General features: G+C 40.8%; 1 protein-coding gene across 1 annotated transcript in view; it reads right to left on the bottom strand.

Moving 5' to 3' along the window:
- Positions 1-2,258: 2,258 nt before the first annotated feature.
- Positions 2,259-18,854, bottom strand: part of LOC128379194 (microtubule-associated serine/threonine-protein kinase 1-like) — a 43,979-nt gene continuing 27,383 nt past the window's right edge. The window contains exons 6-28 of the mRNA XM_053338837.1: positions 17,433-17,505; positions 15,338-15,498; positions 14,924-14,999; positions 13,600-13,809; positions 12,455-12,556; positions 11,442-11,574; positions 11,282-11,349; positions 10,701-10,777; positions 10,330-10,538; positions 9,453-9,591; positions 9,170-9,302; positions 8,150-8,315; positions 7,900-8,001; positions 7,078-7,200; positions 6,569-6,678; positions 6,269-6,429; positions 5,889-6,115; positions 5,536-5,760; positions 5,204-5,433; positions 4,664-4,786; positions 4,418-4,551; positions 4,139-4,326; positions 2,259-3,883 (exon numbers count right to left, since the gene is read on the bottom strand). Coding sequence (XP_053194812.1) covers positions 2,259-3,883; positions 4,139-4,326; positions 4,418-4,551; positions 4,664-4,786; positions 5,204-5,433; positions 5,536-5,760; positions 5,889-6,115; positions 6,269-6,429; positions 6,569-6,678; positions 7,078-7,200; positions 7,900-8,001; positions 8,150-8,315; positions 9,170-9,302; positions 9,453-9,591; positions 10,330-10,538; positions 10,701-10,777; positions 11,282-11,349; positions 11,442-11,574; positions 12,455-12,556; positions 13,600-13,809; positions 14,924-14,999; positions 15,338-15,498; positions 17,433-17,505 — 4,795 coding nt within the window. The remainder of the gene's footprint in view (positions 3,884-4,138; positions 4,327-4,417; positions 4,552-4,663; positions 4,787-5,203; positions 5,434-5,535; positions 5,761-5,888; positions 6,116-6,268; positions 6,430-6,568; positions 6,679-7,077; positions 7,201-7,899; positions 8,002-8,149; positions 8,316-9,169; positions 9,303-9,452; positions 9,592-10,329; positions 10,539-10,700; positions 10,778-11,281; positions 11,350-11,441; positions 11,575-12,454; positions 12,557-13,599; positions 13,810-14,923; positions 15,000-15,337; positions 15,499-17,432; positions 17,506-18,854) is intronic.

Here is an 18,854-nt window from a genome sequence, read left to right as displayed (position 1 = left end):
GTCTTCCTGTTTATACGGGTCACGTGCTGGCATCGCTGTGATTGGCTAACAGGTAACCAATAATAATGATTCCCCAGTTCTCCCGCTGTATGGCCACCACAGTCTATGGTGGCCACCAAGAGATGATTTTATTAATATTTTCATAAGAACAAGCATGCCCCCCCCAAAAAAGCCAGACAAAACGATGAGTTTCTTTGCATTTTATTACATTTCTGCTCTATAGGCTTTTTTGCATTGGTTTTTCACAACGGTGGCAAGTAAATATGTAGCAATGTTATGGACAACAACAGTCTGACATTGTTGTTGTTGTTGTTGTTGTACAAAAACACTTGGACAAAGATGGACCTGAACAGCAATATCACAACTTCAGACTTTTGAAATGACAGTGTCAAAACCGCACAGAGTGGGACAGCCACACACAGATTTGGTAGACTTCTTGGTCTAGATGTAAAATTCTTACATTTCAAAATGAACTAATTTTAGTAGTAAAGCAGAATCACTATCTGATGACATATAAAATACATTTGATTAAATAAAAAAATTGAATAAATAGAAAAATAACAAAGTAAATAAATAAAATAACATGTAAATAAAAAATATTTGACACCAAATAAAGTGCAATTTTCTCACATCACACACACAAAACACTGGTGTTTTAATGTCAAAACATTAGGCTAATGTCTTTTTAAAACCACCACTTCATAATGGATAAAATAAAGACTCTTTAAGCTAAGACTCAGGCTGCAAAACTCTTCTGATATTGATCGAAGTGTCTTCATCGAGAAAATTAATTATGCATCAGAATCATAATGTATGAGATGAAAAGTTCCACAGATAGAAGACATAAGATTTCTAATTAAATCTACACTAATCAGTGATGTCATTTCATGAGCTGACCTTTTCTCTCAGGAGCTCTCTTTTGGTGTCATGTGATGTCGTCCACAAGGTGGCAGCCTATGACAAGTCTGAGCCTGGTGTCCTAAAACTATCTAGATCATTTTAAGTAAATACACAAGAACAAACAGGACTTCACCACTAAGATGCTCTCCACAAATCTAATCCTGGCTTTGTGTATAGCCTACTACTGTATCACTGACAAGGGTGCTCAGTTTCACTGGAACTGGGCACTGTAGGTTTGCATATCATTATACATTTAACTGTAAACAAACAAAAATCACATTATCCCTAAATAAAAACATTGGCATTTTCCTTCACGTGACATGATACAATATACGTCTGCATAAATAGAAAAGAGTGAGTGACAGAGTATTTCTAGCCTATTCTCCATTAAGTGCTAGTTTCACTATTGTTCCTGCACACTTTTTCTCCTCAACATCTGAACACACTAACCTATTCACCTAACAGCCAAAAATATATAATTGCACATTTCACTATGATCAATGGAGACAACTTTTAAAACAAAATGTGTTTGCTTGGCTTATTGCAACCCTTTCTTCATCCTCTCTTCTTGCCTACAGCACAATGTAAACTTAGTAATTGGGGACACCAAAAGTGGCATCATCAGCACATTGCATAGTGTCCCTGTGCAAGTTCATCTAGTCTACCTTGATTCCACTGGGATTCAGCCCTTAAACCGATCTGAGAAAACCAGTCGATTCACTCTCTAACCATTGCTCTAAGCATTTTGGTATCTTGGTCCAGTTTCCATAAGCAGTTTGTTGTATTCCTAATAACATGGCAAGTCTTTCTACACCTGATCCCTTTTTTGTAACTAAATGTCACAACAATACAGCATGTGTTGAACTTTTACAATTTCAACTGAACTAAATGATGGCACTAGAGCTGATCTGGACTGTGATTAATGCCCGTTTATAACAGAATCCTGCCTGTTTATACGTAGATAACAGTATGCCTGGTGCGGTCGGTTGTTCACAGTGTTCACTACCTTAAGGTCTGCTTTATATTTTCTCTTTAAATATTCTTTCATTTTCCATGTACAATGCCAAACATGCATTAAGACATATGCTTTTTTTAAATATATATACAACACATTGTGATGAACAGAACATACACAGGCCTACATTATGATACCATGTGCACACATTTTCCAACTGATGCATCTTTGTTCTTGATCTTTTTTTGTCTACATGTCGCATGTCATCTATTTGGTGTTTTTTTTTCTTCAGGCATTTATGTTTCCACTTCATTCAAAGGTGTAAAGTCAAGTTAATTCATGATATGTCAGTATGACGCTACAGTAAAAGGCATTGCATGGGAGAGTCTGACCCTTTCCTTCATCACGAATGGTGCTTAGAGCTGCGAATGTTTCCTTTATCCGATTGGGAGGTGACAGCAGTCTGAGCCCCCCGGCGGCCACTACCTGTTGATGCCTCTTGTTTTCCTGCAGCGTTTCCTCGCTTCTCTTCACTTGACTTGGAGGTGTCTTTTGCCTTGGCCCCCTCCTGTGATCCTCCTTTTATGGGTGCGAGAACTGTTTTGGCCACACTCGTGAGCTGAGTAACGAAGCTGGCTTTATCCCCTGGAGACACTGGGCGTGACTTGCTCGAACAGGGTGAGGCCGCGGTAGAGGAGGGTGACATAGGATTCTCTTCAAGGACTTCCAGATATGCCCTCTCCTCTTTGACCCCACGAAAACTGCTTGACACCTTCTCCACCTTGGGTCTGGCTGCAGCTTGGGGTTGAGCGTGGGTTGGAACCGGGGGTGCCGGTCCTTTAACCTTACTCATCTCCATTTTTTTATCACTACCACTGACGCCACCTTTCTCTTCCATCTCTGAGCCTTTACGCTGCTTGGACTGATCCGTAGATGATTTCTGCATGTTACTTTTCTCTGGACCTGCGCTGCCTGTGGCTTTCTCCACAGTCTTCTCCAGTGCTTTACTTACAGAGCCGCTGTCTGTCTGTGCATGCTTTGCAGTGTCTTGTTGCTGCAGACTCTTTGATGTGCCTGAAGTTGAGCATTTCTCACTAACTTTACTCTTGGAGACTGTTGCCTCAGAACTTGGAGTGCTTGCACTTTGAGGTTTACCCTCCGAGCTGAACTTGGTCTCTGAAGTGGATTGAGATACAGAACTAGGCTTGGTCTCCACTGAAGCAGCATTTGCATTACTCATTAAAATCTCAGCAGTGGATAACGTTTTACCTGTGTCAACAACACTGGTCTTGGACTCAGCTTTAGGCGCTTTGCTTTCAGTTTGCGACCCGCTGAGCTCAAATGTTGTGGTTTGAGTATCTTTCTCTCTTGGTGTGAGCATTGTGTCACGGCTAAGTGGTGACTCCTGCCTTCCCAGCCTCCTAACAGCCTTCAAGCCCCCAATCTCACTCCCCATGGGAGGAGAAGGGGAGGAAGATGATGAAGGAGATGGTGGAGCGGGTCCATTCTCTCCCTCTATCTCTAGCAGACTTTGCAGACTATGCTCACAGTGGAAAGATTCTCTCCTGTAGTCCCCATGCGTCACCTCCAGGCTGTGCTTGCGTAATGACACTCCACCTGTCAGAGGAGAGGGCGTCGATGATGATGAAGAGGAAGAAGGCAGAATAGGTGCTCCTAGCTTCTCCGCTGACTGCACTCTTTGAAGCAAAGGGGATCTTGGGGGCTCAGCACTCTTGGGACGAGGGCGGGCAACAGGAGGCGAGGAATGCAGCTTGACGGGAAACATCTGTGTGGTGTTGGAACTCCCTACAGTGTGGCCACTGAGAGGTGGAGGAGAGGAGGTGGTTGGGGAGGGGGTGTGAGCAAGAGGAGACAAAGGGATGTTGCCAGCAGATTTGCAGCGTGCAGAACGGTACTGGCGGTGAAGTTTGGGGGACAGGCCATGCAGAGAGCTGGGTCTCATGTGGTGAGAGGCTGCTGGGGAGTTAGGGGTACTGGATGCTGGAGAGCTGCTCTGGGAGGAGTTGCCTGAGGAGAGAAGAGGAAATAAACTTTGAAGTTTTTATCACAATATCTCAACACTGTATATTTGTGCAGTCAGGACTTTTATTTCTCGCAGTAATAATCATGTTTGGACATAAATAAATGATAGGAGCTAGACTGAAAATCAAAGAATGTTACAGCCTTTAATACACTACATTTGTCTTGTTTTATTGTCTGGAATGAAGTATCTGAAGTATTGTTTTTTTGGCCCATTATATATCTTAGGCCTTTCATACTAACCCACGTAAGGGGATTCGAGAGTTGAGCGCAAACTCTGAGTGGGTGAGCGGGCGGAGAGACTGTGGGTGGGGGATCCGGGTAGACTGTCTCCAGAGGACAGAGAGCGATTTAAAGAGGAGAGGCTCCGGCTGGTGTGGAGCAGGTTGGACTGCTTGGTGATTTTTCTGAACAGGGAGCTGCGCTTCTTACTGAAAGAAAGAAAAGACATTTATGGTGAAGATAAGGAAGGCATATTAAAACATTAAATAAAATATATTTTCGTATTCTGCTGTAACATACTCTTGTCCTTCCTTGGCTCCTGTTCTCTTGCTGCGTCGTGCCATCTTTGATTTATAGCTGGACTTGCGGGCAGGCCCCACTTTTATAGAGGTGTTCTCAAAGGGAGTAGTTGTAACTGTCACCTTGTTTCCACTCTGAATATGATATATAATTATATGACTCATGTTATTTTATTAGCAAATTTTATCTTTTAAAAAAAAATTTAAATATGAATATAAATTAGGCAGACAGATAAATCAATCTCACCTTCAAGATGAGCTCCACTACCTCTGTATGGACCAGACCATGTACTGACTCCCCATTTACATGAGTAATGAGATCCCCTGCACTAAGTCCAGCATCCTGGGCAGGGCCACCATCCTCTACATGCTGTAATTACAACAAATTATAACATATTTAGCCACATAGTTAGTGGCAGTAACATATAAGTGCTGCAATCAAAAATAGGGTTTACACCGTGCTTATAGTTTGAAACATATAGTTGCTATTTTTGGAAAATTTGGCAAGCATGTTTCAAATATCCAATACATCATGTGGTGTTCCACAGGGTTCCATACTAGGTCCCCTCCTTTTTTCATTATACATGCTTTCATTCAACTAGATTCTATGACAAGATGGTGTAAAATGAATAGCTAAAGCACTTCACGCTGCACTGTATATATGAAAGGTTCTATACAAATAACATTCATCATGATGGTTAGTAATAGAAAACATTTTTCTTTCATAAGTTTGCTAAGTAGAGTCACTGAGAACTCTACATAGTGTATGCTCTGCTCTCTCTCTCACCCAGATCATGTGATGCACACTGTAGACATCACTGTCTCCTATGTAGACTCTGATTGCTCGGAGGGTGAAGCCATACTTCTTCCCTGAACGGTAGATGGTGATTGGAGAATGCAGTACGTTGACCATTGGAGAGTAGTCTCGGCTGGGAGAGGAGTCACGGGAGGAAGGGTTGGACGAGAGGGAGCGAGGAGACATTGGGCTCGCTAGAGGGGAGGCCCCATGTTGCTCCACTGAGGAGAGAGGGATGGAATTTAAAATACAGCGCAGGATTTATTTCTGAATATGTTTTTACAGTAAATTTGCTACTAATTTAATTTAACACTTGCCTTTACCTGCAGGGATGATGACAGACAAAGCAGTAGCAGAAGCAGATTTGATAACTTTGTTTCCTGGTCGTGAGCTTCGTTTTTCTCCCTCAGCTGAGAGCTGCTGGTGGCGAACCCTGCGCAGCACCAGGTCAGTGGTGGCCCCACGGGACCCCTGTGTGTCTGGAAGTCCCAGAACAGTTGCACTAGCTGGTATAGGCAACGATGCATCAGCAGGTCTCAAAAGCTTATCTGTTGCATGGTAGACACATGAAAAACAATAATTTACATCTCTTGTGATCAAACACAGGTTTAGGGTCACAAATAAAAAAGTTCAGTGATGCCTCATCCCTTCTTACCTCCAGCTGTGAACCCATTGCTGTCTTTTAGGAATGTTCTCAGATCACTGGCACCCATGGCTCCTTCCAGGGAAGCCCCCCTAGTCTTCACTGAAGGCTGCCTGCTGGGGACAGGCAGCTCAGAGTCGACTTCCAGAGGAGAGGCCAAGCGGTGTGTATCCATGAGGGCTGAGAAGCGTCTTCGGGCCCCAGATGGTGGGCTGGAATCGCTGTCAATAAAGGAGGTCTCAGAGCAGGACAAGCGCTTCCTGAAAAAACAGATATGAATAGAACTTTGTTACAATCAGCTCATTTTGGATATACCCAAAAAGTGGGGCTCAGTGGTTTTTTGTTTGTGGAAATCTAATCACCAAGAAATTATGTCCGACCTTTCTCCAGTATTTTTTGTCAGCTGCACTCACATTTCAGGCGATCCAGTCCTCCAGCTCTTGTCCCTTAGAGTGAGGCTACCCAGACTTTCCCTCTTGGCCACTCGATCCTCCCTGGGGACCTTATGCTCCCGTAGAGTCACAGTTGGAGGTTTATGCTCCAGCTGAGACAGATGCTCCATACTGCTGTACACCTGCAGGTCCCCACAAGGAGACAGTCACATTTTTTTGGAAATGATTATATTGTTAGTGGACTGCTGGGTAACCATTGCTCTTTTAATGCCTCAAACATTCCCTTTCCAGAAAGAAATAAGAGTAAAAAGCAGGTCTGACCTTGCTGAAGCGCGGGGAGCAAGAAGAAAAGTGATGTATCTCCACAGGCTCATCGTCATTGGTATCATCCTCATCATATGACTGCACATGATGATAGCGCTCAGAGCGGGCTGATGACGAAAGGTAACAAGATATCATTACAATGGGCACAAATTCAGTCAGTGGTGGTATTATCTTTCTCTCTTTCTGCTAATCTCATTTTATGCTCATATCAAAACATAAAAAGCTACAGACACTGGCCCATATTCCATGAGACAGAAGCAGTCACTGCACTGTGAAGTTAATCTAACTCATGCTGAATTTACGCTAACACCTGCCTTTCTGCATTAACAGTGCTTATCATGGTACCACAGGAGACTTAATGAGGGTGTTGTGCTGAAGATGGTGATGATTCAGAAGACCCTGAGCTGTTTAGATGAATAAGGATTTCATAAGCTTAAAGGGATCTGTGGTCTGTGCCCTGAATGTAATTTTTCCAGAGGATCCTGATGTATCAACAGTGGACTTACTGTCAAAATAACTGGTGTCTTCCTCTGACTCGAGGTGAGGGATGAACTCTGCCTTCTGTCTCAGCAAGCTGTTCCAGTCCACCTCTGTGAAAAAGGAATGCTGCTTCACTTCAAAAGCACCACCTAGAGGGCAGAGGAAGGGAATTAGAGAGAGCTATGGTACAGTATATAAAGAGAAGGAGAGACAGATAGGTAATAACTACAGCCCTAAAGCATGTAGAGGCACCTTGAACCTGACAGAGGTTGATTTATTTGGGTAAACTGAATCTACACGCATAAGATTAAGGTTAGTGATTCCCAACCAAGCGTACAAGGGGGGCATTGACTGATTGTGCAGTAGCTGAGCTAATTTGTAAAAGTACATTTTATAATTTGGTTGAAATACATCCAGTCAGCAGCAACATCTGAACACTGTATTTTGAGAGAGAAAACAAATGAGAAAATATGCATAGAAGTCTAAGAGTTAGCTAAAAGTAATGTGGTTAAAATAGAAAGGCTAAAAGTATTGGATAAATTGTGAACCTATTAATCATGATGTATAAATTATTCACAGTCAACTAAAAGTAATAGTTAGTTGAAACAGCTAGAAGTAACTAAAATGTGTAATTAGCTAAAAGTAAAGGATGGTTGCAACATCTAGCTTCTGTTATTCATAGTACAGCGGACCAAATCAAAACTAAATAACTACTAAAACTAAAATAAATTCAAATTTAATACATTTGAATTGTGGTGTTGCTTAAAGGGTACTTGAGTTCAGCCGAAAGGGCTGTGGGGTTATGTCTGAAAAAGAAAGTTTGGGAACCACTGTCTTAGGTGACTGACCTGTGCCCAGTCGAACCAGTGCATTAGTCTGCAGGAGGGAGGAGATCAGGTGCTGGGCGTCAACAGGGAGAGCCTCATCCCCTTCGGGCCACACTATGTCATCTACAAGAGAGGAGGAAGAAGGCATGAGAAAGCATTTTTGGATGGATACAATCATAATTTGGTTGGTTTATTAGCAATGTGCAGTGTGTTTACTGTGCTATATATCCATCAAAAAGTAAGGATCCCACTAAGAATCTGTATTCCTCACCTGTAATGACCTGTCCAAACAGCTCTTCTGGAGTGTCTCCAAAGAAAGGCACGCAGCCCACCAGGAACTCATACAGGATGATGCCCATAGCCCACCAGTCCACTGGCTTCCCATAACCTTGACGAAGAATAACCTCTGGAGCAATGTACTCTGGAGTTCCACACACCTACAGAAACAACAACACTTTAGCTTATCAGGTTTTTTTTAAAGAAGCCATTCCTTTAATTTGTTCAGTTGTTTGTTAGATCCAATGACTGTAAATCCCCTGAATTACATACAACCCAGCCCTGATTACAGGTTTGTTAATTTCCACATCTAATTAATAGTAGAAACAACAGAGGTTATGTAGAGTTCATTCAAATTCACACTAAGATTATTTTAAACCAGCTAGTAATATCAGATTACTAGCTGTGGCAGACAGTTGACACTGAGCGAGGGGCACATGTGCATTGAGCATGCACTTTTTAACCTAGCCAAATAAATCACTGCAGAGATGCCATGACAAGATGAAAGCCCAGGTGAGTGGTTTCATATGCAGATGGGGATGCTCTGAATACACAACACAATTGTGGCCACAATGCACGCACAAGAAATAATGAGGCTTAGATTCAAAGCACGAACAGCAAATGAAAGGCTTGAGAAAAGAAACCTTAAAAAAGAGAAATGATTATAATGATTGAGGAAATACTGGCCTATTGTTCTGCCAACTGTTAACAGTTTCATTTTTTTCATGCTTCAGATATGCCTGGCACACAATGATAGAGAATATCTTTGCATAGAAATGAAGACATCAAAGGACATTACATATTTAATCTTTGCTTGGATCAGACAGCCTGTGCTGTAATATTGCCAAAAAGAAAGCTACGTTGCGCATAATAATTGGATTTTATTTAAATATATCATCTTTTATATTTACCTAAAAGCCCAGGTAATTTGGCTCTGAGTAAATTCAAATTAATTGGGATTGGGATTAATTAAGTATACAGTGTAATGGCAGTTTGTATGGTGTCTTTGTCATACCTGTTTATCCAAAAACTCCCGAGTATCCTTCTCTATGTGTCCTTCATACAAGTTGGTGGTCAGACTCATCAGACCCATCTTAGACAGGCCAAAGTCTGTCAGCTTGATGTGGCCCATTGAGGTAATCAGGAGGCTGAGAATAGAAACAGCATAAATTAAGCTAAACCTATACAAGTCTTATTTATATCATTTTGAAATAGCAATGTAAAAGTAATGACATAGATGATGTCTAACAATGTATAACACTTTTACGACAATTTGATGAAAACAAACTCTGTCTTACTTGTCGGGCTTGAGGTCACGGTGGACGATGCCATAGTTGTGTAAGTACTCCAGTGCTAGGACAGTTTCTGCAAAGTACATGCGTGCCATCTCTACCGGCAGAGCTCCGATATTCTTCAGCAGAGTGGCACAGTCTCCACCTGCCAGCAGAATTCATTATTTGATTAGTCTTCCTGCCAACATCAGCAATTACCACGTATATCTCCTGGTGCCTCTTTTCGGAGACCATTTCCGTTTCCCCATTAGCCTGATGTACAACATGCACATTCAAGGATATCTGGCACATTAGTATGTCTTTAATTTTTTGGAGTGTATTCACAACACTGTATAAAAACATATGAACAGCCTATGCAAAGGCTCAGATCATTTGATTACCAATGACATAAACCTATAATAAAGATAGGGTTGGGGTTAGGGTTAGGGTTAGGGTTTTTTTAGGCATGCTAGCAACTTCGTTCTAATCTAATCTATGTTAGTCCCTTACTTTGATCCAGACTGAAATGTGTCAACAACTAGTAGATTGACTGCCATGACATTGTGTACAGACATTCATGGTGCCCAGAAGAAGAGATCCTAATGATCTACTGACTAGCACCGCAATGAACTTCACATTTGTGGTTTTGAGTGCCACTGCCAACTAAACTGTGCAAGGAGACGTTGTTTTCCAACATCTTTCTGGGCCTGTCTCATTACCACCCACAACTGATTAAAACATATTTTGTTCCTCCATTTGGTACTCCATTTTGGTTGTGTATTGCAGTGTTAGAGAATAGTGTGTATCATTTTTTTGGTAGTATTTAGATTGATTGTATGCATACCCTTTGGCTTCCAAACCTGTTTAGAATGTGTGTCGTCTGGATTTATATCCATATTCTCACCTTCGACATACTCCATGACCATGCAGAGATGCCGACGGGTTTCGAAGGAACAGAACATGGAGACAACAAAGGGATTCTCTGCAAAGGTGAGGATGTCTCTCTCCACAAACGCCTGCTGGATCTGGTTCCTCAGGATCAGGTTTTGCTTGTTAATCTTTTTCATGGCAAAACGCTGACGTGTCTCCAAGTGACGGACCAAGTACACAGCGCTGATACAAACAGAGGCACACATTATTTTCACTTTCTAGCTTCTGTACTGTTGTAAAATCCATTACTGTCCATGCCTCACTCACAAATGTGAAAATTAATCATTTGCATTTCAACACATTGTCATTAGTGGAGTTAACAGGATGTTCTAATGCTCTACTCACCCGTACGCCCCGTTACTAATCAACTTGATGGTCTGAAAGTCTGCTTCCCCTGGTGGTTTCATTGCTCTGATCTTACCCTATGGATCAAAGATCACAATACCGTAACTAAACATGATCAAGACCAACAAAACTGCTTATGCACACATTAATAAATTATTTTCTCTCTTAACAGGTGTGAAAATGTTCACTCTATCTTTGGTGATAAACATCTCAGAGGGGAGAGGCTGTTAAAATTAAAATAATCTGTAATGATAACTATAAAGCTGCTTCAGTTCTGCTCAGTACGCCCTCCTTCTTCTCTATTTTTGTCTACTTAGCTTAATTTTAACACTTGGAGGTGTGCCTAATGCCAGAAGGATGGCTCACAGATTCAAGGAGAAGGATATCCTGTTTTTGTGCTTCAGCATATTTTAGCTAAATTAAATGGATAAAAGTGTGTATGCCAAGTCATTAGCAGATGAAGCGGACATTTTCAATGAGAGTTACAAGGACCTCCCACTGTCACTCGGCAAAGGAAGGAAAAGGGTGGATGAATGTGGTGAGTGCTGGAGAAATATCACATTGTGTATCTTGAATCTCACCTCTGTCGAATCATCTGTTTCAGGCGTTAGCGGCCCCTCGCTGTCGTAACTATCGAGGTTTACCATCTCTGAAGATAAACACATGTAAATCAGCTGAGAGTTCATTTATTTTTTTATTTTGAGTTAAACCTTTGTGTTGCATCTAGTCTCTGTCACTCACCTTCGATAGGGTCTCTGGTCAGTCCCAACTGGCTGATGATGTAACGAGGAATGTCAGTTTTCATTAAATGACCCTCCTTGGCGTGGTCCTCCGCTGCCTCCAGCAGATGGTAGAACTCCTCAGGGTTAAACTCCTGGAGAAAAAGTGTCAACACATTAGCTTTCAGGTGACTATATCCCTGTAGAATCACCCTGAATGCTCCTAGCAGTTGTTCCTTGACTTGCTTCTGGAAGACATCACCACTTTGGATTAAACCTGACATGTTGTATTGCTGAGGAGGTTTTTATATATCATACTACTAATGCACCTTCAGCACCACTGGCTGCTTACCCAAACCTAGTCACTATCAATGTCAAAAAAATGTGCAATGGATAACAACACACTTTAATACAAATGCTGCGACATGCAGAAAACCAGTTTGGAATTAGATTGATGAATCAATTCTCACAGTGTCACTGTTTCAGCTGTCGGTCATAATCAAAAAAACTGCGTCAGTGTGGCACGACTCATCGAGGGGGACATAAGATTGATACACTGTTATGAAACACAGTCACACTCGGTTGCCCAGACACACACATACACACACATCCTCCAACTTTGAATGACACCATGGTCACAGTCTGTCTAGGTCCGACAGGAAGGCAGCTGAGCAGCAGGGGCCTGCTGCCTGGTATTAGTAGTACTGTAGCAGAGCAAAATTTAATCTAAATGCAAATATCTTCTCCATCCAGACAGACTGGCCCATCTTTTTATATTTGAGTGCTTAGTGTTTGCTTGTTTTCATTTTCTCCCCCCGCTGTGTAATACATCAGAGTGCTTAAATGTTTATAATGGGCTAACAAATGAGTATCTGCGCTCATGTTTATTTAAAGAAAATCAATTTGTCTTAAGTCACAAGAAGGACATGAACTGTGAAATGATCTTTGATGAAAATGAGGCTAGATGAGAGTTATAAACATCGCAGTAGAGTTAAGTTAATAATGGGTAAAGACTGTGTATGTGTGTTATCTTACGAGACACTCCAGAAGCCTGGCAGGTCGGGAGATGATGATGAGGAGCTTCTTCACCAACTCTGTGACGAAGGCTACCTCAGTGCTCTCTGAACGCTCCCAGGCCTGGCAGAGGGGGACACATACAGGCAGACAGAGGGGTAGAGAGATAAAGATTTTTTGTTAACAATAACAGCATTTATAAAGGCCATTTAAAAGTAATACGCAGGCAGAGCTCCATAGTCACACTGACACATCAATTCAAAGAAGGACAGAAAGACAATGTGAAAGAGGCAGAACAAGAGCTCAGAAAGCTGCGAGATAAAAGAAAATCTGATCACAGCAGATGCAATCAAACCAAACTGAGGTTACCCAGAGAAATCACAGCGATCTCATCAAGCCGTCAAAATGGGGCTGTTGATGAAACTCTCTGATACCTGTTATCTGCTCTGGCTAACCACAAGAACAATTAGCCTCAATTTACCGCAGCCATTTCAGGTTTATCTCTCACCAAACATATCACACATTTGAGTGAAATTAGAAGATTTGAGCTGAAGATTTAAGATTTCACAGCTTCACATCCAAACTAAGCAGAGCATAAATGTATTCATTTCTGTGTCTGCTTTGGTTATGACTCATTTCATAGTTGTTGTCTAACAAATTAAATTAAAGCCAGTGTTGTGGAATTGTAGTGTGCGAATTAGGACTGGGTGTCGTTACATTTTTTCATACTTCTGGATACCAGAGTTTCCATAGAGATACCTAAAAGATGCAATTTAAATACTTTACTTTAAGATATTTTTCAAAACACTTCTTAACAAAAGTTCTAGCCAACGTTCTCAAATATTTTCCATAACAAGAAATCATACAAGAACCTCGCCTAAATACTAATAAAACCAGCAAAGTTTAGATTCAAACATATTTTACATTTGCATATTTTATCAGTCATATAGTATCCATCATATACAATATATCATATGCCTTTAAAAGCACTGTATTAAAAATTGTTTTATTTAGTGTTTATTACTATTATTTTATTTTATTATCATTAGGAGTCATAGGTCTAGTGACACTCTAGTTTGGTCTTTCCCACCTCCTCGCACCAGCTAGTTACTATCTTGCTGTTGGGTGCTGGGCAGGTAATGTTATGTCATATTTTTTCCGCTCACATTATGAATCAGCTTATCCAGATTCTCCTGCAGCTCAAAGAAGTAGACAGATGTGATGAGGCCCTCGCAGGCTTTGGTCAGGCAGTCTCTAGCCAGCTCTGCGATCTGGTGATGGATGAAGCTGAGGACTCCATCAGCCAGCGGAAGAACATTTTCAGGAGAGTAAGCCTGGATGAACTCGGCCAGCCTCTCTTCCATCTGTGCTGTGGCCTGGGGGCATGAGAGGACAGGACCAATAAGTAAGGTCAAAGAGAAAAAAATGGTGAGAATGGAGTGTGGTTGAAGAGATTAGGTTTAGAAAAGATTTAATTTCTTTCCCAGACTCAAAAGTGTGAGACAGATTGTTCAGAAAGTTATTTAATTCTTGACCCAGACAATATGGCTGTGCAGAATTTCACTGACTTCCATTTTGTGTATTTTTTTTCCCATTTGACTTGTGTCAGAACAAACCCAGAGAGCTTTTACCTCAGATGAACTCCAAACTATAATGCCCAATTTCCTAAGGCTAGATTTTTATCACTGAAGCTTTCAGCCCATTTCCTTTTGATACCAACCTCGGCCCACCAAGAGAGTGAGAGGGAGAAAAATGAGGAAAAGAAGAAACCACTTTTTATTCAACTATTCATAGCTGTGGCTTTTATAAAACGCAGTGAATAAAGGTAAAGTTCTTTCTGACAGGGTGAAATGTGTCGCAGTTTGGAAGAGTCATGTAATGTTGTGTTTGCTATGGTTTAGTGGCTCTCATACCTATAGTAGATGCATGATATACACAAATATCTGAACATGCTCAATCATATCCCTTTTCAGTATTTACTTTATGGGATTATCAATACTAGTTTATAGGATTAGCTATAGTTTTGTGGACTGAAAGATTGATTTAATGCTCTGTAGGCTTATGGATTGTCATGAAATATAATGATACTTTTACAAAAACATGTTATCATTTTACAATGATAACATCATAAGATAGTGACGGGGCACTGCAATAATTCTGAATATTCTTTCCTCCTCTTAATATAATTTTATTGTACATTTTTATAACTTTTAGGGTTTTTTTATATATTATTATTAACTTTTAGGCTTTTTGTATATATTATTTGTTCTTATTTATTTATGTATTTGTGTTTTTTGTTTATGTATGAGCTATTGGATACATGAATTTCCCCTACTATGAATAAAGTATATCTATCTATCTGTCTATCTATCCATCTATCCATCTATCCATCTATCCATCTATCCATCTATCCATCCATCTATCTATCTATGAAGGAGGTTGTGTATGTGTGTGTGTGTGAGTGTGTGTGAGTGTGTGTGTGTGTCTCACCTTTGGGAAGCGCTCCTTGTACACATGGTTCATCATGACTATCTCATTATCATAGCAGGAGGAGGAGCGTCCTGGGCTGGAAGTACAAACAGAAAGAAATAGAACAGTCAAAGTGATTTTGAGTGGACTGAAATCAGTTATATATTGGGTTCAGTAAAGGACATGGAGGGTCTCCACTCACTTAAGATTAGATTAATGCTTAAAAAACCAACAGTACAAAATAGAAAGTTTTTACTATAAAATAAAAATCACACAAAATTAAATATAGAACATTATTAAAAGGAAATTTCAACACAAGGTTATATAAAAGCAATAACAAGATCGACCAGGGGCAACCCTTGTAAATCTGCTTTAAAAGTGCTTTTGGGCAGCTGAAGCCTGTTGTTTAATCTCATGGGTGCTGCTGCTGCTGACCTGAGACTGCGGGAACGCGGGCGCATGTGGGGAGAGCAGCGGCCCCCATCATCATCTGTGATGCTCTCAGTGCTGCCAAAGTGCTTGGATAAGAAGTGGAGTTCATCCATGGTGGGCTGGAAGGGCAGCTGGTGCAGCCGCTCCTGAGAGGAACTGGACGACTGAGGAACGGAGCAATAGAAGAGGAAGAGGAAGAGGAGGGGATGTGAGAGCGAAAGGGTGGAGGAGGAAGAGGAAGCAGACGAGGACGGGGAGAGGATTAGGACAAGAACAACAAGAATATTAGAGTGGGTGGAGTAAGAGTTGGCAGGATCAAAAAGAGAAACTGGCAGAAAATTCATGGGAACTAAAAAACACCTTTATTTATTTGCCTCTGATTGTGGGATAATAAGTGAAGCAACTAATATATTACATTATCACAGTATGTTGTATACTACAGTTGTCATTTTTTGTGCACTTGACCAAACTGAAATGTTAATGAAGTTGTCCAATAAACACACATATTGGTTTCCATGTTGGATGGGGACCAACTTTTTGATCATCATGTGTGGGGACCACCCTTTCTAAACAGTTTGTTGTCCCCACAATGTGATGATTACAGACACACACACACACACACACACACACACACACACACACACACACACACACACACACACACACACACACACACACACACACCTCATCACATCACCTAATTATTTGCCTTCATCAGAGCAATGTCACCTGGACCTTCTCACTCACTGCGCTAACAGAAAGATCGATCACTGATCAATCACAGGTGACAGACTAATTGAAAGCAGTCAGACTTAAAAGAATGGATGGAAACACCATTTTTTTTGTCTGTTTCATGTATGTCGAGGCTCTGCACTGTATTTAGGTTGTTCTGCCAATCAATATCTTTATCCACTGTCTTGTTAAGTGAGTGTATCTGAAAACATGCTTTGTATTTCTTTACGTTATGTATGGTCCCTGAAAGCTTTACCAGGATTGTGACATCGTATTCCTTGGATTTTAGAAATTAAACAATGAGACTGACATGTCCCCCAGTGCTTACAGTGGAAAGTACAGCCTGTGCCAGTTCTCAGAGACACTTATGCTCTGGTATTAGCACAAATAATCATATTAAGCTAACGACCCTTACAGGGGCCAGGTTAGCTGTTTCCAGTCTTTGTGCTAAGCTAACTGGCTACTTAGCAGTCTCATATTCAGTGTACAGACTCACAGCAACACAATTATTAGATAGCTATTAAGTATTAAGACACTCATGAAACCATGATGTCATTTAGTGATAGAATTTGTTGTGTGAAGATATTTCAAGTTTTTATTTTAAACAAAGCAGGAAATTCAGGAGCAGAAAGTTATGTGTTCAGGGAATTGAAGGAAGCACTGGACACTACAGCTCAGTCTGACTCATAAAGGCATGAATGTCTGAGCATTAATCTCACATTTATCTTGTTTCTAATGATGGTATCTGGCTATATTTAGGCCATGCTTTGGAACAAAGTGTGATCTATCTCATGACAGTGTCTCCTCTGTATGCCACGTTTCTTATGTCCCTCTCATCCCATCAGCCTGGCACTCATCAATCTGCTCTCCTCTGCTATTCCCTCCATCCATCTAACCCCTCCATCCACAGCCAGATGGAGAGTAGGAACCAGGCCTGTGATGTTGCTGTTACACAACAAGGCACACACTTAAAGGCACTTGAAAGAAGTGGAGACCGTGGTGGAGATGAACAACATTTAAATGTGTTGTGTGTTGTTTTCAGTGAAAGATGATGAAGCTGAACAATATGCTAAAGAATGACAGTGGAGTAAAAATGAGAGTTGGTGAGAATCTGTCAAAAGATACAACAGCAGGCTCTAGACATTACATCTGTGCCAGTTTCAGTCATTTATATTAGTGGTTTCTTTTTGTTAAACGTAGGCCTATAGCCCTATCAGAGCTCAAGTATGCCTTCATAAGCTCCACCAGTCATGTGACCAAATATGTTCCCAATAAATTAGAAACTATATTATTTAACAGTATTGTTACATAAAAGTGGGGTTACAATACATTTCATACAGTTAAATTATCAATGTTAGTTACTTACTGTTGAGCTGGGAGTGTTGGTACCATATCCAGAAGAGGGCAAAGATGCTAAAGACCATCGGCGCCCGTCCGCTCTGCAGAGAAGAGAATATGTTACTATATGTGTTATATATTATAATATATTACCATACACTACTATATAGTAGATTATCACTTAAAAGCTCAATTAGAAGCATTGCCAATCTGTTTTTAATATTCCATATATTATATATAAAAAATATTATATTGAACTGAAATAGGTTACTATACTCCACCAATGGCTATTTCAGCTACCTGTGAAATAATAAATGTGCCTGTGACACTGTGAGACAAAACCCTGACAACCTAATCTCACACACTACTTTGACAAATCTCAATTTCAGCAGCACAAAAGGCCAGTGACTTATATCACGTCAGGTTTGTCCCAAGAGTGTTCCTTAGAGAGGAAAGCCCAGAAGACTCAGATTCATTGTGCCTCTGCATGGCTCAATCGCACAGTGACAGGCAGGAAGACAGATTTGATAAATGAGGACAGAGGATTTACAGAAGCACCAGGCTCCCAGAGCCCCCAGTCCCAACACAGTGTCTGACTGTGGTAAATCTAATTGGCCCTTTTCACATACATCTCTGCCTATAGGAGGCTTGAGAGTCCTGTTCTTGTTAATACTTTAAACCTGACCATTCTCTTAAAAGTTTACTATTTCACTCACTTTGGCTTTTCTTAAATACAGTCTTAGGGATTCAGTAACATCATATAACTTTTGCTTCTGAAGATCTCACTTTTTCTGTGAACAATTCCTAAAATTAAAAAAATCATTCATATTCCATTTAGAAGCAATAATACAAGCAATAATACACAATCAGTGTGCTGATGTATATAAATGGACATCATGATCCATTCAAGTCCATTATTTCCTATATTGAGACACCTAAATGTGGACTATTCTGTTTATGGTAACATGGTAACTTTGAACAGAAAATGATGCTGTATTTTAAAATGTGCATCCATGTTTAAAAGGTTATTTGAAACCTCTTTAAATCAGCTTCACAGTGAGTTAACTGCATGATGTCCCACAGTATAGCTACTTGCAGTTTAAAGTTGTGCACAGGCAATGAGGGTGATGTCCTGTGATGTATTAATTTGGTGCTATAACAGCCTCCACTCTGGTGGTTTCAGGCTTTCCACAAGATTTCTGAACCCAGCAGCAGGGATTTACTCCCATTCAGCTGTAACAACATTAGTGACCACTGATGTTGGGTGATAAGGCCTGGCTCACAGTCACTGTTAATCCCAAAGGTGTTGAGTGGGTAGAAGTCAGGGCTCTGTGCAAGCCTGTCAAGGTCTACCAAACCAAAAACTGGAAACACCACACTGAAATAGAAAATGACCTCACCCAAACTGTTGCTGCAAAGTTTGAAGTACCCTATTGTCTGAAATACCATT

The sequence above is a fragment of the Scomber japonicus genome, chromosome 18 (assembly GCF_027409825.1).
Source record: "Scomber japonicus isolate fScoJap1 chromosome 18, fScoJap1.pri, whole genome shotgun sequence".
In the NCBI taxonomy this organism is placed as follows: Eukaryota; Metazoa; Chordata; class Actinopteri; order Scombriformes; family Scombridae; genus Scomber; species Scomber japonicus.
This window is presented reverse-complemented; position numbering and strand designations above follow the sequence as displayed.